This window comes from Diceros bicornis, chromosome 20, assembly GCF_020826845.1.
Source record: "Diceros bicornis minor isolate mBicDic1 chromosome 20, mDicBic1.mat.cur, whole genome shotgun sequence".
Taxonomy (NCBI): Eukaryota; Metazoa; Chordata; class Mammalia; order Perissodactyla; family Rhinocerotidae; genus Diceros; species Diceros bicornis.
The window spans coordinates 61,573,901-61,598,657 of record NC_080759.1 but is presented as its reverse complement, the minus strand read 5'-3'; the positions used below and the strand labels follow the sequence as shown (position 1 = coordinate 61,598,657).

The 24,757-nt window shown below is 60.7% G+C and overlaps 1 protein-coding gene and 1 long non-coding RNA gene across 3 annotated transcripts in view; one reads left to right on the top strand and one right to left on the bottom strand.

Annotated features, from left to right (window-relative positions):
* Positions 1-20,045, bottom strand: part of SLC12A7 (solute carrier family 12 member 7) — a 59,159-nt gene extending 39,114 nt beyond the window's left edge. For both annotated transcript variants that reach the window (XM_058564403.1, XM_058564404.1), the window contains exon 1: positions 19,887-20,045. In XM_058564403.1, the coding sequence (XP_058420386.1) occupies positions 19,887-20,010 (124 nt within the window). In that variant the 5' untranslated portion in view covers positions 20,011-20,045. The remainder of the gene's footprint in view (positions 1-19,886) is intronic.
* A 373-nt stretch (positions 20,046-20,418) lies between these two features.
* Positions 20,419-24,256, top strand: LOC131419323 (uncharacterized). Its single transcript, XR_009223191.1, has 3 exons — positions 20,419-21,443; positions 22,990-23,067; positions 23,615-24,256. It is a non-coding gene; the product is annotated as an uncharacterized LOC131419323 (long non-coding RNA).
* The last annotated feature ends 501 nt before the right edge of the window (positions 24,257-24,757 follow it).

Below are 24,757 nucleotides of genomic sequence, written 5' to 3'. Positions count from 1 at the left end.
GGAGGAGGAGGGGGACTGGGTACAAAGAACTCCGAGGGCCGCCTTCTGTTCAGGAACTCCAAGGCCTGATCGTTCCCTTTTGGGCCACAGACGCCACAGTGCTTCACTGACCCTCCTGGGGACCAGTGTCCTAAAAGACCAGGAACTCCTCCGACCGGCCGGCCTGTCACTATCAGTGACGTGAAAGCACACATAAGTCTGTCAGTTTTGTTTCGTAGCAGCTGTGAGTGTCTGATTCCCCAAATCCTGCTGGATTATAGCGGCCTGACCGTGACCTCCCACCAGCCTGGAGCACAGCTCCCCATGCGGAGCGTCACGGAGCCCAAAGGCAGGGGGCCCATCGTGGACCTGCCGTCTCCGTGGCTACTTCTGTCAGGACTGCCTGACCCAGGCCCTGGGTCACGGTCCAAGAAATCAAAGCCCTCACTGTGGCCAGGTCACGGTAGGGTGGGGAAATGGCTGAGCTTGAGCCCCGAATTCAATCTGGGAGCTCACTTCTAGATCCTGAAATGTGAGGCCTGATCACGCCTCCAAACTCAAAACAGGGAGAAAAACCTCTCGGCATCGTTCTAACCAGCAGCCCCTAAGTGACAGGGAGCCCTGCCCCCGACCCATTCAAGCAGGGACAGCAACACCATCCCAGAGGCCACCAGCAGGGACACGGGGCGAGCACCGTGACCTGTACCCCCATCCTTCCCCACCTGCATCCCCCCACACCATGCCTACCTACAAGTCACCACCACCAACGGGCCTCATGGGGCCACACCAGGGAAAGGCCCGGCCCAGGAGGACCTCCTCCCGGGGTGGGCGGGGGGCCTATCCCTGAATCTCCACGACCCCTCTCTCGGCCATCCTCACGGGCAAGCAGCAGCGGACGGGGCATCATGGCACCACTTTCCCCTGAAGCCAACCCGACACTCGAGAGGGGTACGCCTTGCTGTGTGGCTGCTGAAACCATGTCTATGTTTCACATACTTAAAAAAGAAGAAAAAAACAAAGATGGGAAAAAGCATAAAATGGAACAGAAACAAATATATCTCAAATGACCACTCGACTCCCCCAAGGCGGGATGAGAGCAGCCCAGTAACTTCGGAGCACAGACTCAAGACTGTGCTCAAGACCCCAAACTACCAGCAACGTGGAATCCTGTCAGGAAGCTCCTCTTTCACAGATATGGGTAAGCAATTCAAAACGACCCTGTGCGCTCTTGGGTGTGAACCTGAGCAGATGCGGGAACTACACCGGACAACGGGAGCGGGTTTCGCACCAACGGGCAGTGAGTTTCAGCAACGGAAGAGGAGGCGGCAGGATGGGCTCTGCGGTGTGGACTGGAATTGGCTAGCAGTGTGAACACGAGGTCCTTCGTCTCTTTCGCCAACCACACACGTGCTCCAGGTGTGTGTACATCACGCGCACACACGTTCCCTAGCGCCCCCTGCTGACGGGCCTGGAAGCAGGGACGCCAGCTCAGTTACTAGACCTCCACCAAAACGCCCGGGCTGCTGGAGAGACGGCGACTCCAGGGCTGGGGCAGCACACGCACGCCGAGCCTGAACCCTCAAGTCGGTCAGAAGGAGAGCTCACAGGACAACATCGTGAGTCACGAGGAGAGAGCAGCTAGAGGAAGGGGCTCCACTGGCAGCCTCCGAGACAATCTGAGCGTCAGAAGAAAAGACCACAGTGAAGAACCCCAACCTGCTGCAGGGGTCCAGAAGTCCACACGATGTGACAACAGGATACATGGGGAGGGAGGAGCACCCCTCCTTAGTGCAGAACGCTAACTAGTCTACGTGGAAGGAGCAGGGGCAGAAGTCACTGCTGGACCAAATCATCACAGTGACCACTCGGGGCGAGAACCGTCAGTGGACGCTGGGAGCACGGGCGAAAGCTGGAGGAACAGGGCGTGGACCCGGCCCACGGCGCCGCCCACGAGGCACTGACTCAGTGTGACAGGGGCCAAGGGCAGTGCCCAGTGGAGAAGCCAACCCGCTGACCTAACCAAGGGGTCAAGGTTAACATCAGGACCACACCCCAATCAACACCCAAAGAAAACACGTCACATGGGGTCCCAGCATTTGAGCACGAGGAAGCTTGAGACAAACCCAAACAAGGGACAACCTCCAGAAATGGCCCTCCTCAGAAATGACACCATGGAGGACAAACAGGCTGCAGAAAGTTCCAGATGGAAGGAGACGACGGAGGCGGGACGACGGAAGGCAGTGTGTGACCCGATTCCTTAGATAAAGGACATCAAGTGCGTTATTGGCTGACAGGAGAAATCTGAGTAAGACTTTCAGTCGAGGAAAAGTTCCTGATTTTGGTGACTATCTGGCAGAGATTATGAGAGAAAATGCGCTTGTCTGTAGGAAACACACCCATAAAGGGCATCGTATCTGCTCCTTGTTCTCCACAGTTCAGGAAAAAAGTGTGAGAGAGAGGGCGGAGAGAAATATAGAGCAAATGTGGCAAAACGTTAACATTTAGGGAATTTAGGCCAAAGGATATGTGGAAATTCTTTGTGCTCTTCTTCCGAGTTTTCTGAAGTCTAAATTTACGTCAGAATAAAGTTCAAACAAAAAACACAAATACGTTCACATAAAAAAGAAATAATTTCTAAAAACCTCCTCCCTGCACTACAGTGTCTTCATAATGAAGTCACGACAAGGCCTCGTGCATGCTCTCTCGTGTCCTAGTGGATTCCTGCTCAGCATCCTTTTTCTGGTAGTAATGACTTTATTTTTCTGGTAATAAGGATCGGCAGTTCCCGACCGTGTTTCTGGAGTAAACGGGGATGGAACGAGCTCTCTCTGTCTGGACTCTAGAGGACACCAGGCCAAGCCCTGCCCCGGTGGCCCGGCTCCGACCACACAGCCCAGGTGCCTGGCCGCCCCGGGGGGCAGTGAGGGGATGCGGCCTGGGTTTCAGGTTCTCCCTCCGAGGAGCCAGCCCTGCTGCACGACCTTGGACAAAGTCGAAGCTCCTGGGTCTCGTGTTTCTCGTTGCCGGGGAGAGGCAGCTGGCATGGGAAGGGCCTCTCTGCTCAGCTCAGGCGGGCAGCTGTCGAGCGTCCTGAGCGTCCCTGAGCATCCCTGGCTCTGCTTGGGGAGCAAGTCTGGTCACGTGGGCTCTCAACAGCGGCCGGAATTGTCTGTAAGTGACCAGGTCCATGTGAAGCCTCTGCCGGCCGTGCAGGGAGAACACTGTGCCCCCAGCAGCGACCCTTCATCCGAGGAAACAGTCGTCTCCCGGACCATCTGATGTTCAGGGGAGCGGACGGTGGAGTGGGCACCCTACTCTCCGGTGTGAGGAGGAACACCTCCGACAGGCGTCCTGACAGGACTCCACAGCAACAGCAGGTGAAAAGCCCAAATGAGCGCTCCCCTGGGAGCCGGAAAGAAAACGCAACAACAGCCCAGTCGGGCGGGCGGGTGTCCAGTGACTTATTCACATCACGGGACGTATGCTCTGCCAGCAAGGACGGAGAAACCCGGGGAAGGCGATGAAGCAAACACCACGAGAGCAAAGACTAGCCGGCTGCCGGCTCACAGGGGCGACGGTGCCACAGGCACGGCCAGAGGTCGGGGTTGGGGGTCAGGGCCACACCTTTGGTTTCCCATTTTGCTGCTTATCAGAGCAACCAGACTGCGAGTGCAGAAAATGGGGAAATGCACACAAAATAAACAGGACGGGAAAGCACGCCCTCGGTATCCGGTAAATCCTCCAATTCCGTGGCCGCGCTGACTACTCCCCAGTTCACGGCCCAGTGAGAGCGGCATCCCTCGTTATCAGAGTTGTAAACCAGGGTTTTAATCCCTAATCCTTTAAAGAGAGCACATTTCCCTTCATTTTTTGAGAAGAGTGTCCACTTAGTCAATCCTCGGGCTGCGCTCGAACGCGCTCGTGTGCCCGGCACCGGGAGACAGGAGCCCTTCCCCGAGGCGACAGCAGAGCTGGGACTCCCATCGGAGCCCGCAGGCGGAACCAAGGCCCAGACAGGACCCGGAGTCCAGGCCACGTCCCGCCTACCAGGGGCTTCCCCACGCGCGCCTCCACTCCTTGGTGCCCACACCTCTCTCAGTTTCTCCTCAGTTCTGCTGGAGCCAAGACACTGGCTCAAAAAGCACCTGCTTCCCCCACCGCCCCCGGGGATTCACCTGCACGTCCGTGAAACACAAACATCACTGACACAGCACCTGGAGGGTCCCTAACTCTTCACCTCTGAACACACCCAAACCTCAGCTTATACCTGTCAAGGAGGGACAGGTTACAACCAAAGTTGGAACAAAGGAAACCTTGGTCCTAAAACCCCCAGGCCTGAACCTTCCACCCACGGGGAGGGCTCTGAGGGCACTGCCGCCACCCGGAAGCCACGTGTCCAGGGAGCCAGATGGAAACCCCTCCCACTCCCAGCCAGGACTCTGCCGTCAGCAGGCACAACCCTGCCAGGCCCGGCCAACCTCTAGAGGGCAGGGGTCCTCCTCAGGCCGAGACCCACCTGTGTTTCAGGGATGACGCCACTCACCTGGGCTTGCACCCCCTTCGTCATTCTGCTCATCCATGACAAGGACTGGAGAACAAGCCTGAGCAGAGGAACCCTGGGGGCGCAGGTGCTGGAGGGGCAGATGGCAGCCCAGCCACGCCAGGCCCCACAGTGTCCTCCCGGGGCACGTCGTGCGATGAGGGACGGCCCCACAACTGGATCAGGTGTCCTGGGCCATGCTGGCCGGGAGGGCAGGACCCACACCTGCTGTCGCCGAGCGCAGTGCTCGCGGCACAGACGACCCGGACAGTTAATCTGCTCTAATGGACAGGCGGTATCGCAGGTCAGATGTTTAATCACAGTGATGGCCGGAGGTCACAGGATTAAGCCCACGCCATCCCCCAACAAAACTGTTCCGTCCCAGATGTGAACCCATTTCCAGCTCCTCCACAGCTGAGGACAGAAACCATGTGCTCGCCCCACATTCACAGAAATAACTAAACCTCCTCATCTCACATCACAGACACACCCACTGGTGTTTATTGCATGCAAACGACAGCTGGAGGTGGCTGCAGGTCACCGTCCAGGCCGAGCCCCTGGGGTCCCTCCAGAGCCTAGACACAACGACACACAGCACGTCACAGCCGGGCGGTCACACTCGGCACAGAGGAGTGGCGGGACAGCGCCCTCACAGGACGCGAGCCTCAATTCCGGAAAGCCGACATGGGGGGACAGAGATGGAGCCAGCCCCAGGAAGGGTCCCTCGAAACCTAGTTCACCTCACCCTGCGACTGTGGGTGCTATTCCTTTCACCACTGAGGAACAGACTAGTCAGATCTTAAAACAAGGATCCTTCAGCCAATAGTCTATGGCGGGACATACAAGGCTTGGAATTTCATTGCGCTCCTCCCCATGAGCCTGATGCAACAGGGACGGCGCTGGGCCCGTGGGCTCCCATCTGCCGGAGGTGCCCCAGGGACGGCCGAGCCGTGGGTACACCCACGGGGAAGAGAGAACCAAAGGTACCCAATGATCCGGGGAGAACGAAAGGGGATCTCCCCTAATGGAGGGAATTGGGGGAGACTTCACGGAAACATATCACGAAGACACGCAAAGCGCCCATCCAGTCGTCCCTAACGCAGCACGGGGAGGGGGCACTTGTGTGCTCAGAGATGCTTCATCAGAGACCCTCCGAGAGTCTGTGACAGCCTATCCTCGGGTAGCTTGCACAGGTGGGGAATTCCACAGACACAGCCTCAGGATTCAGAAACCACCAGGACACCGCGGGTGTCACGTGGCACGGAGCCTCAGGGTGTGGTCACAGCTGCGTGGACTTCTGCCATGTACACCGCTAGCTCCAGACTCTTGATGTTCTCTCTCCTCTTCTGCTTTCCCACGACACAGCAGCAACTGGTGTAACTAATCATTTTATTGCCTTTAAAATGCATATTTAGTGGTCCCGCAGCAGCTCGGGCAGCAGCGTTCCCAGCTCCCTGACCACCCAGGGCCACCAGCCTTAGGGGCACTTGGGGTCTGAGGCCACAGCACCAACACCAACCACTTCATTAAACAGTGAAAACACTTAAGATTCAGCTCGTCACTCAACACATCAGCAGCAACGCAGCCATCTTAAACACAGGGTAATCCGAGCAGAAAAGCAAATGGCGACAATTGGTCACAACTCAGTAAGAGAATCCATAAAGCCACTTTGTTACTCACTGAAAAAAATTAAAGGGGTGGGGGTGTAGGCTGAACTTCACGACTCGTTTCCAACTAACAAAGTACAGAAAGAACAGAAAAGCAACTTTACGGAGCAGAAACCTGGCAAATGCATGTCGGCGAGCGATCGAGGTCACTCAGCAGGGGCAAGTCATGGTGATGGGAGGCACCTTGATGACAGTACGAGAACATCACATCCCCCCTGTGATCTTCCTCCTGAACCCACAGCCCCTGTCTGATCCTGAGAAGAACATCAGACAAATCCCAGTGGAAGGCATCCTCAACCCAGCCGGCAAGCCTGCTCAGAACCGTCCAGGTCACCAAACAAGCAGAGTCTGGGGAACCGTCATGCCCCAGGGGCCTAAGGAGGCACGATGCTGAATGCAGTGTGGGCCCCGGAACGGAGAAGGACACCAGGGATGGAGCGAGAAGCTGACAGTCAGGGGTGCAGCGCGCAGGTGGCTGGGGCCAGCCCTCGGCTGCGACAACCACAGTTACTGCGGCATCGGCCCCGGGCACCCGGGAGCCCTGCAGATCCAGGACTGTGCAAACGTACAGTTCCTCAAATCAAGAGAAAAGTAACTTTTCTCTCGGTGGAACCACAAAGAGAAAACCTAAGAATCGAGACCTGGAAAACAGACAGAGACAGAAGGCGCAGGCACACAGATATCGGCACAGGAGAGTTCTTACACCACCACCCTGGCAACCACCATGAGGACCAAGTGATTCGGGCAGGAGTCCGCAAGACCCTGAAACCACCAGGTGAAGAGTGGGGGGCAGGCCCCCATATACTCATAACAAAGGGGAGGTGACCAGTACTGGGGTCATCTGGGGTCACACAGGCGGTCAGACTTTGACTCCAACAGCCAAGCATCATGGGATGTTCTCGAGGCATTCTCACCTCAAAGCGTTTCTCCTGAAAACAACCCCAAGGAAATGGCCATGTGTAAATTCTGTGGCATCCTACCAGACATCTGACCCAGACCCTTCACGCATGTTGATATCAGGAAAGACAGCAAAGTAGCGGAATGTTCTAGATCATAAGTGGGCAAGCTTTCTCTGTACAGGGCCACACTGTCCTGTCACAACCACTCACGGCCGCCAAAGACAACGTGTGAACAAGTGGCAGGGCCACGTTCCAATAAAACTTTATTGACAAAAGCAGGTGGCCGGCTCCAGCAGCCAGGCTTTGAACACACCGCTGCAGGCGATTCTCTCACTAGCCCAGGAGGCTGCCATGCAGGGAGGCAGCGGTTCTTCTTCCAGCCCACCCTAACATCCGCCTAGCATTAGGAGCCATCCAGCCCTGCCCCACCTCACAGCAGGTAGGAACAGCCTGTTTAAAGCCCCTCCCTGAAGAGGCCCCCTCCTCACGCTCCCTTGGCTTTCCAGCCCTGAGAAGTCCACAGAAGCCAGTGCTTCACGGATGACCCCTCAGTGGAGCAGGACGGGGCCTTAGTGACCACACACACCTGCTGGTCCCCCTCAAGGGCCTAAAGAAAGTTCCAGTAACACGTCTGCTCATGGCACCTTTCAAACATGGCACACCAAGCCCATCTATCCCCAGAGGTCATGGCTCTGGATGGGGGCCAGGCTGGGCACTCCCAGGATGACCAGCCCAGGCCTGGGACCCAGAGCCGCAGCCACGCCTTGGCCCTCAGAGACCACAGATGAGCTCTCCCAGGAATGGACTGGACAGCTGGCGTCTGCCCGTCGAGAACCCAGGGCTCCAGGAAACAGCCGCAGGAGGAAGGGGCAGGCAGAGGGTGGGCGGCCCTGACCAGCACCGTCCTCCCCATGAAGGCAGTGGTGGGGACACTCTAGATGAAGTCGTGGGGCGCTTCCTCACCTCGTCATTTCCTTACAAAGATGTCCCAACACACAGCAGAGTCCACAGACATTCTGCAAAGCCCGCACACCCCCACCAGCGTGGCCACACATCGAAGCACCCTTCCTGTCCAGCGGAGGCCTGGCACATCTCAAAGCACACGGCCACCACCAACACCGTGTGTAACTGACCCCATCAAGATCCAGACACCCCACCAGCCCAGGGAGCCCCCCACACCCTGGAGGCAGCCGCTGGTCTCTCTTCACTTTGATCAGTTCCGCTGCATCAGTTTTGATGCCCGTGCTTCTGGCTCCGGAAACGCAAGCTTAACCCCAACATCAGTAATCGTTCCCTGGTGACCAGGGCTGGCGCCATCCCGGCAGAAAGCAGCCTGCTCCCAGGGCCCAGCCTGAATGCAGTCACACTCGTGGCTCCAGGGAGGGAAGAAGGCAAACTCGGGGCACTCGGGCTCCGTGTCCCTGAAAAAAGCGTGCGCGTCCTTGTCATTATCGAGCAAACGCAGCAGGATCTTCTGTGGGGTGGGAGGTGATGGCCTTGGTCCAGGGAAGCAGGCGGGGGCAGCAGGACTCAGCCGACGTTGCCCAGGCTCGGAGGCAAAGTGGAGTCCAGCAGACCCACGGTCCTGCTGTGGCCTGGGAGCCCAGACCCCAGTGGTCTGCCACGGACACTTGGTCAGAGCCCCAGTTCCTGCCGAGGACGGCGTCCCTGAGTGGCTCCAGCCCGAGAGCACCATGTCCTCCTCCTTCTCCGGTTACAGCCCCCCTCAGCCACCCCTACCTCCTGCACAATCTCCTCTCCCTGGAGTGTGCTGGCCCGTTCCTCCCCCACCCCTTCCTCCTCCCGACTTGCGTTTGGGATTTTACCACCATCCTGCCCGGAACGGCTCCCGAGGGAGGAACACAGAGTGACCACTGAGGCTCAGAGCCAAACGCATTCCCAAGGGTCGGCCAGGCCAACGTCAGCAGCCATCGCCCCTTGCTGCCATCAGGCATGGGCAGTCTGCCCAGCCTGCCAGCGCCGACACCAGACGTGGGTCACACGGGGGCCTGCACCGAGGTGCTGGCCGTGGGTGGGTGGGGGGGCACAATCCTCCCTGGAGCCGTCAGGGCACCTCCTGCAGAATGGAGTCTCATCTGTGACCTCACGGCGCATCAACCAGCAGGACCCCGCAGTGCCCCATAATGCCACCTCCACAGTGCCGGGTTCTCTCTGAAGTAGTTAAGTGCGGGATGCAGCGTTTTTAGGTTGCATGACCATAACGGTTAACTAATGACCCCTGGCCCTTGCCCTCTGCCCTCCAGGCTTTGCAGCCAGGATCAATGCTGGAATCTGAAATCCAGCAACCTGGCGATCCAAGGCCAGCAGACCCCTGCGGCACGGCTGAGGAGAGAGCTGTGTTCAGGCCAGGAAAAAACCAAGAGGCTCAGGCCGACAGCTCCCACACGGCACGTTTCCGGCGAAACAGAAACCCGTTCCGTGGCAAGAGAGGAAACACTTAAAGGATGAGAACCACACCACCCCCGCCGATGGCTGTGTGCATCCTGTGGTGCCTCTCCCTCCAGAGTCTCCTCTGGGAGGACTGACCCGTCTGTTCTGTCCTGGGTCTCCAAGAGTGCGAGATCACCCGGAGAGAGGGTGAGAAAGCGGACACTCCTGGGCACCTGGTCCCTTCAAGAGCCTGCCATGCAGGCCCGTGGGGTCACACTGCCACCGCCTGGGAGGACCAGATGCCCAGAGGCTACCCCCAACTTCCACCCTCCATGTCAACCTCTCATGTGAGCACACTCAGTCCTTTTCCTGTCGCTCACACCCCTTGTACCCCCCCACCCGCTTCCTCCACCACAAAAAAAGCCCTTTACAGAAGGCTCACATGGTTTCTGCTCTGGTTGGGGCAGCAACGTCCCAGGTCCACGGACAGGGGCTCCAACGCAGGGAGGGGCGTGCGGCGTGTCCTCATGCCATGCACACGAGTGACATCCACGTGCGCCCGGCATCTGGCTGCCCCAGAGCCGAGCGGCTCAGAGGGGCACGATCCACTTGGAGAGGCAGGTGGGTCCTGCTTACGGCACCTCTGCAAGGCTTTCCCATGGGACACAGCCCTCGCTTCCGGAAGCATCAAAAGCACCCTGTCCCCAGCATTCCTGCAACACCAGGCGTGAGCTGAAACCAGCAGACGCCTACTAGCGTCGCACGGGGTGGAGGGGCTGTGCAGCCTCGGGTTAAAAGCCGCCTGGGTGCAGGTGCAACCCTCTGGCTGCCCCACCAACCAGGGCTGTCCCCAGGCCCCACACCTCCATTACCATCCCACACTGCTGGCGGCTCCGGTGGGGGGAAGGTCCTCTCGGGAAACACCCAGGCTTAGAGAACTCTGAAGAAAGAGGGAGGAAGACTCTGGAAGCTGGAGGGATGTGGCTCCTTTCAACCAGGACCAGGGCCACCTCCCACTCGAAGGGACCTCGGTCCCAACAATCTGGGCAAAGACACCACCTCCTGCATGTTTTCTTTAGATCTGACACTCGCACAGCCCAGAAAACAAGGTGATACTCGGCTACTAAGAGGCACCAACACAGAGAAACAGCAAACCAGGAGGAACGGCTGGAGATCCTGGCTTAGTAGTCAGATGCACACGTGCAGGCACACACACACACAGAAAACACATGAGTGCACACAGACACAGAACACGCATGAGTACACACAGACACACACAACATGCACGAGTGCACACAGATACACACAGAACTCGCATGACTACACAGAACACACATGAGTACACACAGAACACACATAAGTACACACAGAACATGCATGAGTGCACAGACAGAACACGTGAGTGCACAGACACACAGAACACATGTGAGTACACAGAGAACACATGTGTACACAGACACACAGAACACGCATGGGTGCACATAGATACACACAGAACACACGTGAATGCAGAGAACATGCATGAGTGCACAGACATGCACAGAACATGCATAGGCGCACACAGACATGCACAGAACACACATGAGCGCACAGAAACACACACATAACACACATGAGCGCACACAGACACACAGAACACGCGTGGGTGCACAGGCACAAACACGTGAGTGTACACCCAGAGAACATGCGTGAGTGCAGACACACAGAACACACGAGTGCACACACAACACAAGTGACTGCAGACACAGAACACGCATGAGTGCACAGAGCACGCGGGAGTGCATATGCACACACACACAACACGTGAGTGCACAGAGACAGAACATGTGTGAGTGCAGACAAGGAACACATGTGCAGGCACACACAGACAACATACATGTGGGCACACAGACATACACAGAACACACGTGAGTGTAGACACACAACACGTGAACACACAGACACGCCGAACACGTGGGAGTGCACACACACGCGCACGCACACACACACACACACACACACAGGAACCACAGCTCTGAGAGCTCCTCACAAGAGAAGAGCGTGTTTCTGGGTGTTTCTGTCTAAAGGCTGTGCCCCCTCCTGGGAAACAGCGGGCCTCTGGTGGGCTCAGGGGAACCCCACCCCCCGACACTGCACGGTCACATGCTGTCTGCTGCTCCTGCTCTGACCTCCCCTCCGTCAGGGATCTGAGCCCTGGAGGGTAACAAGAGCCCAGCCCGCTGCGCCCCAACACCCAAGGCTCAGGACGGCGGGCCAGTCAGGGTGGGGGCAAAGGCAGGGAGGCAGGTGGCGGGCAAGAGGGCGGGAGCCCCGCAGCCTCCCGGGGCAGCTTCAGTTACCGACGCAGGCCCCGTCCGGCTGTGGTCAAGACCCCGCGTCAGATGGAAGAGGAAACCCAAGAACAGCCTGGCGCTCCTCTCCTCTGATTTTCACTCACTCGATCCCTCCCCAGGGACCGCCTGGAAGCCCCCGTGAGATCTCAGGCCCGACCCGCAGGCGCCGTGACCAGACGCAGCCAAGGAGACGAGAGGTCGTGGCCGCCTCTGAGACAGGCTGGCTCCTAGAGAGGGAGGCCTTGGGGTCCTCCTCGGGGCCTCGCCCCACCTGGGGTGGCTGCGCCTGCTTGAGCAGAGGCTGACGTGCAGGGACGCATGGCCACCCCCACCTCTCGGATGGCGCCAGGCCACGGCCACTGTGCTGACCAAGTGTGGGGCGTGCGTAAGGACACCCAGACAGGCTCGGCTTCAGAATGCAGCACTAACGGCTCAGGGCAGCTTCAGGCAGCGCAGAACCGAAAGCGATTCTGACTCTAAGTGGTAAACACAGGCCCGAGGCGGCCGTCTGGCTCTCCTCCCCAACATCCGACAGAGACCCCAGGCTGTGAGTCACGTGGAACCAAGGCAAGCGAGGACTCTGCTCGAGAACAACCCAGAAAACAGGGAGTTAATAACCTGCCCTTGGACCACAGTGTCCACCAGAGACCTACACATAACTCACAAATGGCACTCCCTCCTCTCAATTGTTTCCCGAAAGAAATTGCCCGAGGAAAGAAACAGGAAACAAACCTGAGGCATGCCAGGGGCCCGGTGACGGAGGCGCCACAGCTTCACTTCAGAGCCTGGCCAGAGGCGTGGGCTACAGGCTCCATGCAGACGCCCCGAGACACCAGGCGAGCCCCGGCACCAACAGTCCACACCCTGCCTGGCCAGGGACACGATCCTTGGACCCCCTCACCTGGACGGGGCCCGCTCACCAGTGTCCCCCCACCAGCCACAGGGGGCCACCTGGACAGGGCCCACTCACCATGTGTCCCCCCACCAGCCACAGGGAGCCACCTGGACGGGGCCCGCTCACCATGTGTCCCCCACCAGCCACAGGGGGCCACCTGGACGGGGCCCGCTCATCAGTGTCCCCCCACCAGCCACAGGGGGCCACCTGGACAGGGCCCACTCACCATGTGTCCCCCACCAGCCACAGGGGGCTACCTGGACGCTCACCGGGGCTCTGGTGAGCAGGCAGTTCAAGGACCCACACAGTACCAGCAGCCATGGATGTGGAGCCGGAGCGCCTCATGCTGTGGCTGGTCCTGCTGAGGCTCTGGGCTTATCTGCACAGACCAGATCTCTACCCTGAAGAGGGAGTTTCCCTCTTTTTCATAAAAGAAAGGTGTTAACCCTTTGTGCTCTGCACTCTCCACCCAGTAGCACTGCCCCAGTGCCCCCCAGGAGGGAGCCCAGCCCCCTGCAGACCAGTTCCCAGCAGGTGCCCACAGCCAGCCACCTGCCAGAGCCTGGACAGCCCCAGACCCGGCTTCCACTGCCCAGGAGACCAGCTCATCTATTCCCGAGTGCCGTTCACTCCCAGGCCCCACTGGGCCCCAGACTGTCACCCGGGCCTCGGTCCCAAGGTTCCCACGCCCCACAGTGGAGGAGTCTCCTTCTCGAGGGCCCCGGCCCACCCACACTCCTGGACCTGCTTGCAGATGCCCGCATCGCCCCCCACGCAGCTGTTGCTGCAGATGACTCCCAGGGACACGGCCAGAAGACTGGGCTCACGGTACCCATGGAAACGGAAAGCGCCCAGCCGCAGACCGGGAGTTAATACTTAACGCTGAAGATCAAACTTTGCCCTCCAGTCTCACATCGGCAACGGAGGACGCTTATAAAGTTCAGATCCCAGCACCGGGCGGGCGGCTGGCAGCTCAAATGCAATCAATCGACGGCAGCTGGATGTTGTGCACCGTTCCCCTGTGCCTGCACCTTCGATTTTCGCCCCAAGCCTGACCGCAGCCCCCGTGGCTCGCCCCAGCTGCGCGGCGGGGAGGAAAGGCCGTCTCCAGCAGTCCCGGAAGGTGTCCCTGCCAAGGTCACCCATCCACCGACGCAGAAGCCCAGGCAGACCTGGAGTCACCCGGTCGGGTCCCAGGACCTGCTCAGGACCGCGGCCCCAGGTCTGCCAGGCAGAGGCCCTGACAGAGGCTCCCCTCCACGGCCGGGTCGTCCCGCGAGCACAGAAGTGAGGACAGCACCCACGGGGTCCGACCTGACACAGACACCTCTGGCCCGCACCGGCTGCCCCTGGCGTGGTCTACGATGCTCCGAGCTGCAGCAAATGAAGACCCCGAGCCCACCACCATCGGGGCTCCCACGTGGCCTCGGCCCTGACCAGCTCCGTGCCATGCAAGGCACCTCACCCTCTTGTGGCACCCCCTTTCCAATGGCCCCACGAGAACTCTGTCCAGACCCCCCCAGAGATACAGAGTAAGCCCGCCCCACACCTCTCAGTGGGGGATATTTGGGGTCTATTACTTGAATGAAATGCTCTGAAATTCAGTTGAGCCTTGACCACTGAGGGTGGGACGGATGGTGCCACGCGGCTCCTGGCCCCTTCCAGGTCTCAGGGCAAGGGCGAGAAGTGGGGGCTCCCACTCTCCAGGACACCAATGATGTGCAGGCCTCATCAAGGTGCTGGGAACAGTAAGAAATTCCACAGGCCCACCTGGCCCCAGAGAACTGCCCAGCACAGACAGGTGGGTTAACATGCCCGAGGACACACAGCACAATGGCCCCTCCACATCCGAGGCCTGCTGGCCTCCAGGGCCCACTCCTTCCCTCGTAACAGAGATGAGACCCAGCCGACAATGGCTCCACTATGCCAGGGGCCTCCCAGAACCCACACACCAGGCAGTGCGCCCCGCCCCAGCCAGCTCCAGGCTGCTGTGGAATTCCCCGGGGCCAGCTCAAAGCCCCATGGCTTCAGACCCTGATTCATCACCCCGAGGTGTCTCTCTCTCGGGCCAGGCTCTCGCACAGGCCACAGTATTTCACACTCAAACCAGGGGGCTGCATTTCGTGGGGGCAAACTGCTCATCCTTGTCACCGTCGGGACAGTCTGACTCCTGCTGGTCCACAATCACAGCTGGGCCCAGCACACGATAAAGGGACAGCCACAGCTTCAGATGCCCATGTCACCAGAGGTGGCCGTGTGAGCAGAGGGTCTGTCTGCAGGGCCAGCTACTCCCCACTCAAGGCCACTGCCCACCTTGTGAACAGCGACAGGTGGGTGGTAGGTTCACCTGAACAGACCAGCTCTCCAGCCTTCACCACCCAGTGACGGGGTGCCCTCACCCACACTGCCGCTGCAGCTCAGAGCCTGCCTGCCTGGCTGGTCACAGGGCCAGGGGCGTCAGGTCCAGAATGGGCCCGAAGCCCACAGTCTCCAAGTCACCCCTGCCAGGTGACCAGATGGGGTCCGCTGGGGGACAGACAGACGCCCTGACACCCAACACCATATGACAATGCTGGTGACCACTGAGCCCCTCCACCCAACAAGGCATGAACACGCGCACACGCCCATATGCGTGCACGCACACACGAACGTGAGTGCCCACAGGCACACACGCTCACACGTGCGCACACACACACAGGCTCAGCAGGAGGACTTAAATCACTTCCCCACTAGATTTCTAAGACAAGGACCTGTAACCTGTGGGGTCTGGGGACCCCACAAGTGCAGGGAGGTGAAGACGGGCTGTGTTCCCAGCACTCGGCAGGCACGCTCCAAGGTGTGTATCCAACTACCTTTTGTTCCTTTGCCTTAAAATGAAAGCTGGTAACCTCCCCTGTCCCCCCACCTAATATCACGAAGTCTCCCTAAACAGCACCCACGAGCCTGGACCACCTGCAGCCATTCCCAAGGAGAAGGCGCCACCTTGATTCCAGCTCCGGGGTCTGCTGGAGGGCACAGCTGGCGCCACCTGTCCTTCCTGCTCAGATCGTCCCCATGTCAGCGTGACGCACCCCTTCCTTCCTGAAACCCAGGGATGGGGCTGCTGCTCCAAGTCCTCGCCCAGCAGGATGGAACCTGGAACTTCGTGCCCAATCCCACTCGTCAACCGCACTGCTCCCCGAATCCCGTCCCTGCCCCAGATCAGCGGGCCAGCCTTGGCACCCGTGCTCTCGCCATCCCGGTGGCAGCAGGGGCCACACTCCCCAGCAGAAAGCTTGTTCAAGGCCTGAGATCACGGCCTCAGAGGTCCCCGTAACCCCTGAGCTGGCCCAGCGGACGGCCTCACAGAGCGCTGCCTGGCCTGCCCCATGCCCCACGCCCCGGCAGGACAAAGGTGATGCTCCCCAGGACTGCCTGGGTCAGTGGGCCAGAGGACGCTGGTCCCCTTCACAGAGAGGGGGAGGATGTCCCCGGGCGGCCAGGAGGAGCTCAGCTGCGGAGCATGAAATCACAGAACAGAATCCAAAAAGGAGAACAGCGACCAAAGGAAGAGGGAGCCAGAGCCAGAGCCACGGGCAGCTCTGTTGGGGGCAGGAGACGCAGGGCTGCCAGCCGAGTACACCCGCCAGGGCCAATCCCACTGAGCCCCTCGGGTGGGCCTCCTTCTGCGGGCTGGGGGCCGGGGCCCGAGGCCGTGCCTCACTGGGGACCTGCACGGCATCTTCCCAGACACCCAGACCTGCCACCGCCCGCCCCACGGTGGCACACAGGCTGCCCAAGGCCTCCAGACGCACCTGCATGGCCTGGGGTGGGGGCTCCACAGACCCCAGTCAGAGACAGCGAGGATGGGTGGGGTCCCCAAAGTCAGTTAAAAACCCACGGTACTTGGAAGTCAGAAAAGCACCCCTACTCCGGCCACCTCCCCTCTAAGCACTTCCACAGAGAGACCAAGACTCGCGGAGCGCAGGGCCACAGAATTCACGGTCCTTTCCACCTCAGACCCACCTCCCATCACAATAAAATGCAGAAGAACGGCCCGTCACTCACGGTGCGGCGCCTGTCCTCAGGGATGCGACGGTCCCCAGGCAAGATGAACCCCAGTCATTCCAGGACACATGGCCCACCTCGCTGGCGGGGAGAGTGGAGGCGGCAGGGCCTGAGGACGGGTCCACAGCAGAAGCCAGAACTGGCCCTGGCCTCCACTTCCCACGCCAGCCCTCCCTCTGCTCGACCTCCTGATTCTCCCTCACGGGGGAGCGGCTCCTCCAGGCAGGCCTCTAGGAAGCACCACCTGGGGGAAGGGCCACGGTCTTCCTGCCTCTAAAGCAGGCCAGCCACAGGCTTGCCAGCCGGGCAGGGCCAAGGTCAAAGCAACGGGGGCAGTTCAAGGTCAACACTCAGTGTCTGCCACCTGCTGCACTGCCACCCCCCATGGCTCTGACGGCCAGAAGGTGAGCCCTGGCTTCACACCACACTTGACAGCATGGCTCCAGGGAGGCCCCCGCCTGGAGCACAGGGAGGCAGAGGCAGGCCCAGGACGGCCGACCGGCTCCTTCCAGCTCTAGGCGTCACAGGTTCACGAGGCCCTTTGGCCACCAGGCCGGTCTTGCTAAGCTCTGGGTCAGGCCAGGTGGGTCTGCAGATAAGAGCACCCCTCCTCACCTCCCACCCACACTCAGCACACGCTCTGTAAGAAAACACTCGTCCTGGCCTCTCACCCTGGGGTCCCACGCCTCCTATTTCCACGAGAGCCGGAGGCTTCCAGGTACACCTCGGAAGGGCCTCCCTAAACTTGCTTCACCACCAAGAGGCCCACCCGGAAGGCCAGCTGCCTCCCTGGGAGGTTCGAGGGTCAGCTATGGAGTCAGGAAGGAACTCCAGTGAGCACCAGCAATCCTATGATGGGCAGGTTTGGTCACGGGCCTAGGACCACAGGGCGTGGACCCCACGCAGTGGGCCTTCAGAAGGAGCTCCAGCCTGGCTATTCCCAGCTCCTGCGGGACGGTCCCACCAACAAGCAGGGCGTGCGGTTGCTTCCCCAGCCTCCCTCCCCACCCCCCGTCATCCTGGCGACATGGTGCCTGTCACACAGCACCTCTGAGCACCAACTGTGGTCTGACAGCCTACGTTAAAACTCAGAGCCCAGCCAAGCAGAGACTCCGAAAGACAACAGCACACCCGCCTAGGACCCCCCAGCGGACACCATCCGGTTCCCGACGACCTGCTGCTGCCGTCTCTTTCTGAGGGATGTGAAGTGTGTAGAACACAAAATGTCCAAGTCCCAGGATTGATTTCTGTGCCAGCTCAGCCCAGTGTCACGAGTTTGGCTCAGAGGTACAAGGTTGGTTAAAAAGCGTGCAGGAGGCCTGAGCTGGCGTTTGACCGCGCTCCTGCGCCTGAGATCACACAGGTAGACGCGATTCTTGACGAGCCCTCAGCAGGAACTGTGGGGTGTTAGGGCTGCGAAAGCCTAAGCACTCAGTGAGGGGGGCCTGAGGGCTGGAGACCCGCTGGGAGACGCCACCCCTGCTGGCAGCCACATGCCCAGCTGAGCTCGTCAGCCCAGGGGCACCGCTCCAGACCTCCTGAGTGGAAGGGACAGGAAAACGAGTGAGAGGAACTTATCCCCGGCTTCAAAACCAGTCACACTCACAGTCTGGAGCGAAAGTGAACGCAGTCCATCGAGAAGGGGCCAGCAGGCAGGGAGCCGCACACCCAGGTAGGGCGGCTGGTGTCCTCTGGGAACAAGGCTCACCCACAAAGACCACAGAGAGTGCTCTTCCTCGATGCTCAGAACCAGAGCGGTGGTGAGGAAGCCTGAACTGGCACACTCTGCCTTCACGTCTACCGGGTTTCAGGCTCTCACGCCAGGCAGCAGCCGTGACCCGGCCCACACCCAAATGCAGAGGAAAGCTGGGTGGGTGCCTCACCCCGCTGGAGGGGACACCCACCCGAGGGAGCAGGCAGGAGCCTGACGACCACACCAACCCACCAGGACAGCGCCTTCACAGCAGGCTCCCAACGGTGCCCCAGGAGGTGCCAGCCTTTCCTGCCGGGGCAGTGGGGTCCGAAGTGCAGGACCTGCCCCCGGACCTGTCACCTCCACTGACCTCGCTCTCTTTCCTTAAGCACCTGGAGCAGGGAGCCTCCTCTGCAACGCTGCAGTGAGGCCAGGGGTGCAGGCGGGTGGGCACGTCCTAGCTGGGGGCGCTAGACTCCTTCCTCTGGCTACCCCGAATTTCTAGAGGGGAGCTCAGACCAGAGAGGAAGCTGCTCACTCAGTGACCCATCCCTCAGCAGCAAGGAAGCTGTGGCTTGGAGCCCGGATAACAGATGACCCAGGGAACAGGCCTGGGGGATGCCCCAAGAGAAAACGAAAGTGCTAGAAACCTCCTGAGTCCAGAAACAGAGAGGACAAGGAGGATCCCGGCCTGAGCACAGCTCTGTGGGGGTGCTGCTGGCGCCCTCCCCCAGCCCCGCCAGGGACCTGCTGTCCTTCCCGCTGATGACCCACGAGGGAGTGGGCTTGTCCTCGGCCACGCGGCGCACAACTGGGATCTCAGCCGGCTTCTCTGGCTGGCCCTTTGCCCCAGCCGCGACAGCACAGCAGGGCAGGCCTGGAAGGAAGCAGGGAGGCGCTCGGCCAGCTGAAACCACCCCGCGGGGGACGCCCGGCCGGGGGGCGGGGGTGGGGGGGAGCCGCGCCCCCGTTTCCATAGCCACCCCAGGGCGTCTCCCACCCCTCACCTCTCCCCACTCCCCGCCACCCGCGTGCGAGAAGGAAGGTGCTACTAATGCCCCTGTGGGGTGGGCCACGGGGGTAGCAGCAGGGCGGGCCCCGCAGCCCCTGGGAGCACTGGCACGGCAGGGTCCCTCGCCCTGCGCCCACAGGAGTAAGTTCGGTGAGGGGGCTCTGCCGGCACGAGGGGTATAGGGACGGGGGCGTTGAGAGGGGAACCGCAAGAGGCAGAGTGGTGAGAACTAGCGGGGAGGGGGAGAACCAGTGGGGGGACCCGGGGGAGGGGAGAGGGGACAGTGAGCAGAAAGGTGGAAGGCAGCCCCACACCCCCCTCGAGGCCCGGCCTCCCCGGCCCGGCGCCCCCTCCTCCGGGCCGCCCCCTCCCCCGGCCCACGTAGCCCGGCCTCCGCCTTTGTCCGGCGGGCAGGTGCGGCCGCGCTCACCCGGGCTCGGGCAGTCGGGCTCGCGGCCCTCGGGGGGGCCCGGCGCCTCGGTCCCCTCGGCCGCCTCGTCCTGGCCGCCGTCCGCCCGCGCCTCCACGGGCACCACGGTGAAGTTGGTAGGCATTGAGTGCTGGCCACTCTGCCGGGCCACTCCGGCCACTCCGCCCGCTCCGCGCTCCTGCCCGGCGCAGCCGCCGCTCCCGCCGCCGCGCCGCCGGACTTGGGCGCAGGGGCGGGGTCCGCGCGGACCGCCCACCACGGCCCCGCCCACTGACCCGGGCCAGCCCACCGCCTCGGCCCCGCCCCGGGCCGGCCCACGTGACCTCACCTGCGGCCCCGCGGCCCCTGGAAAAGTTTGCGCGCCACGGGGACGGGGACGGGGCGCCCTCTGTCCCCAGCCTGCGCCCCGACGCCCCGGCCGATCCGCGGCGCCTTGCAGCCCGCGCCCCCGCCCCCCGGGTCTCCCCTCCCCCAGCGGTGACCCTCGGCTCCAGCATGCTCCCCTACCCCCGAGGAGCAGGCCTGCCCCTCCCGAGAGTGGACTGCCCACCCGGGCGGTCCCCCCTCCGCCCTGCCTGGCTCGAGGCTCACCCACGAATGGCCCAACGAGGGCGCTTCCTGCACGAGGGAGCCATGGTTGGCCGGGGGGCGAGGGTGTTGCTGCTCTGGGGGCTGGGTCAACTAGAGACATAACCCGGTAGACCCAAGTCATGGGGGCTCTGCGACAGGACCCCCCGCCAGCCGAGGACCCCAGGCCCATCCCTGCGGCTCAGGGGAGTGCTCCCTGGCCCCCGCCCCCGTCGTGGTCCGGGGACAGGGGTGGAGGGAAGCCACAGGGAAGGGAAGCTGCGGGAGGAGCGCAAGGAAGGCGGGGCCAGGCGGGGCTGTGGACCGGCCGGCACACGCGGGATGCCCTGGCCTGGGATCTTCCAGCCCCCCGGGGAGTTCCAGGAACACCAGGGAACAACTGGACACCCGTCAAAGGGAAATTAATCCAAAACGTAATGGCATCTGGGTGCAATGAACCACCCCAAAACCGTCTTACAAAAATAAAGCAGAAATACAGGTGGGGTGGGCAGAGACGGTCACAAGATAGGATAACGGAATAATCACAACGGTCTGATCAAGGTTGGAAAATGTGTGTGTTTCTACAGACCTAAAAGGCAGCCGCGGCCAATGGTTAACTCTGGGCTGTGGGATTACCAGGGCTCTGCATTGTTTCCCTGTTGACAACCAAATGCCCTAAAACCAGATTCAGAAAAGCCATTTCCAGTGAAGACAAAAGAGAAGCAGGTAGGGTGGGCCTGGTTCCCACCCTCTGCCCCGGGGCTCCTGGAAGACACTGGTTCTGCTGTCACCCCCCACCCCCCAGCACCAGCACCAGCCTTCTGAGGAGGGGGTGCCTGGGACTGTACGTGTCTACCCTCACACCCCACCTTCCAGAGGGGGACCTGCGGTCCTGTGGAAGGGGCATGAGCATCAGATGGTGGAGGTCAGGGCTGGCAGCTGCCTCTCCTGGTAGACAGCATGGAAAGTGGGGAAAGGCCACCCCAAAAGGTAAGAGGGACTCCAGGGGTCCTTCCCAGGGAAGGCCAGCTTTGCATTGCTCTGCAGACCCAAAGAGTGTGTCCAGCAGGGTGGGGTGTGGGAGCAGAGGCCCCTGACGGCGTCTGCTGTGCCTTCGCCTCGAGGGTGCTGGGCAGGCCCTCTCCTGGGCCACAAAGGCAGACTCAGCACTGGTTGCCACCCAAAGTTACTGCCACCTGTTGGGGGGGAGGCATGGGCAGAGCTCTCAAGGGCAGCAGGGCTGCAGCCTCCTCGCAGACTGGGTGGTCTGCAGCCAGGGCCTGGTCTCAGCCTCGTCCAGCTGTGTTGGTGACCGCAGCATTCATCAGCAGGTCACCCCTTTGTTTTACAGATGAGGAAACTGAGGCCAGAGGTTAAGGACTGTTTGCAAGGGGTTGGGGGGTGTCTCCCTTCTCCCCTCCTTTTCAAAGGCTGTGGTTGGTCCTCTAACTCAGCTGTGGCCTCATCTTTTCCTTCTGCAAACCTGCTGTGATGCCCATGGGCCCAGGTGTTGCCCCTGGAGAGGGCCCCAGGTCCAGGGAAGAAGCCAGGCTCCCGGAGGCCAAAGACCACTTCTCATGGGAAGTCGGCCACCTTTAGCCTCCAAGGGCTGGGCACCACCCAGGTGCACACTCCCCATGGCCTGGCGCCTGTCCTGGGGAACCAGCCAACTCCCACCACAAAGCAGAGAAGATGCCCCCACCGCTGCTGCCGCCCTGACCCCCGAGGGCCACGCCCACCTGGAGAGCCCAAGGGGGCAGGAGGAGAGAGGGGGGAGGGGGAGGAGGAGAGGGAGTGGAATGGGGGAGAGGCGGAGAACAGAGGGAGGGGAACCCTGAAGAAGAGGGTGGGGGGGGAGGCCCATTACCTAAAGCTATTTTTTTAGAACAAAAAGCATGGCAAGCCTTTTCCGAAAGGGTGGGGTGTGAGGACTGCAGGGGATAAGCGGAGGGGAGGTGACACATTGGGAGTCTCTGGGTGCCCTATGGGATCTGGACTCTCTCCCGGACGGCAGGGTGGGGAGAACTCTCAGAGAGGACTGCTCAGGGCTGGGGTGGTCTCGGAAGGCCCCACGTCTGCTCCACATGCAGTGGCTCAGACAGGGGCTGTGGCCTCAGGGACAGCGGATGTCCGTGCTGTGCCAGAGTGGATGGAGGCAGGCCCCTCTGCCCCAGGCTCCCTCCGACCTGACCTTGGGACCCAGCCCCTCCACGGGCAGGTGGCTTGCCTGCTCAGATGCCCTGCAGCCGGCCCTGGGAACACTCCCTCTCTGAGGAGGGGTGGGCAGGCCACCTGCCCTGAGGACCTATCTGGTTCTGGGGTTCTGCAAAACAATGGCCTGGGCTCCTCAAACACGTCATTGTCACCTGAGAACGCAAAAACAGAAACCCAGGACTTGCCAGATGAAAAGGACTAAAGAGAAAGATGGAAGGGGAGGGGCAGCTGTATGGGACGTTAGGGGGCTGTGAGCATGTGACTGTCCTTGCACTTTTCTGTAGGTGAAATTTTTCAAAATAAAATCGTTTGGTAACTCTAGGTGAAAGCTCCTCTTTCAAAGTGACAAATGGCCAAATCTTGAAAACACTGTCATCTCCACGACCTTCAATGCCCCCTGGTGAGTTATTCTGACATCCTGCTGCCAGCTGGCCCTGCTCTGCCCGCCCCAGCTCAGGACATCCTGCCGGTGGCTGGGCCGCCCACCCTGCCCTTCTGCCTCCTGGATCAGGGTGTGCACGTGAGCGGGGAGCAGATCCCCGAGTGGACACAGCACTCAAGTACCTGTGAGGTTTGTTAAGAAACAAAATTCAGCTGAGTAAATGTGAAGATCTCAGGGGCTTTAGTCAACGATTCATGGGTCGGGCAGCGTCCCATCCAGCAGATAGAAAGGAGCCCCGAGGAGCTCTACAAAGTGAGAGAGACAGGCAGAGGGAGGGACGAGGAAGCTGTCCTCACAAAGAGCAGAGCGTTTGTGCCAGGTCACTCTCCTCTAGGGGTCACCAGGTATGACCTCCTTGGCGCCAACAGGTCATCCCTGATTGACTGGTTTAAGACTCCAGTCCTGGGAAAGGTTGAAACTGTCATTCAGTTAGGTATTAAGTCATGGTTTGGGACGTGGGGCTTGGCACGAGCGACTCCATTTGGGGCCTGTTTGTTTCTAACAGGCTGAATCTGAAGACGGGAAGATGAGATCCCACCAACAGAGCTCCACAGAGACCTGGCTGGGCTTTATCCTGTATCTGAGAAAAGTAAATCACTTTGGGAGGGCACAGAAGCTGGAAGGCAAGGAACTGAGTGTGGCAGGGGGTTATCGTCCGTCCTTTGTGGAGAGATTATCTTAGGTCAAAGCCCTGGGGACACCCGCAGGGGCAGGCCGTGGGGCCTCCATCCTCCCGCTTCCTGACACCCCAGCCTGGGGACTCACACCACGTGCACCCAGTGTCCCTCCCCGATGCCGTCCTCACATGGTGCTGTCGGAGATCCCGCACCTGCGCTGTGGCCTCCCTGTTAGGAGGCTGGGGAATTACGGAACAAGCTGAAGGCTTCCCGCCCTTTCAAGTGGAGACGCCCACCCACTATTGTGTCTCCCGCTCTTGTTCTGGATCCACAAGTAACTTCTTTTTCAAATAAATCTTGGACAAATGTTTGCTGTCAGCTCAGGGAAAAGGCCATGCAGACTCCACATGGGTTCAGATCCTTCCAAGCTGAGGATGAACCTAGGACTGACATAGGGGGCCCTGGAGCTGTGACATTCCCCTTTGAGGCACAGGCAGCCTCAGGCTGGAGTGGGGGGGTGCAGCCTTGGCCTGGGGATGGGAGTGGGGTGGGGGGGCGAGCCCTTGACCTAGGGGTGAGGGGGTGGGGGGACCCTTGGCCTGGGGTTGGGGTGGGGTGGGGGGGCGCAGCCTTGGCCTGGGGGGCCAACGCCAGGGAAGCGGGTTCCTGCCAGTGATCCTCCAGGAGGACCTGGAGCCCCTTGATGAAGCCCCACACCGAGAAGCCTTTCAGTGCACTCTGAGAACCTCACAAAGACCTATCTGAAAACTGCAGAGAGGGAAAGCCGACCAGCTAGGTAGAACAGCGACCAGACCAGGCCAGCAGAATTCTCCGGGGCAGTAACAACAGGGAGGCGGTACCTGAGCCCAGGGGTCCGGGCCTGGATAAACTCAACCGTGAGGCCAGAGAAAGCTCTCCCGGGTAAGTCTCCTGCCCATAGACTGGGGGTCCTCCCGCCAGAAAAATGAGAGTGTCGAGATGGAGGTAAAACCCTGGCCCATCACACGGCCAGAAAGGGCTCGGTCAAGTCC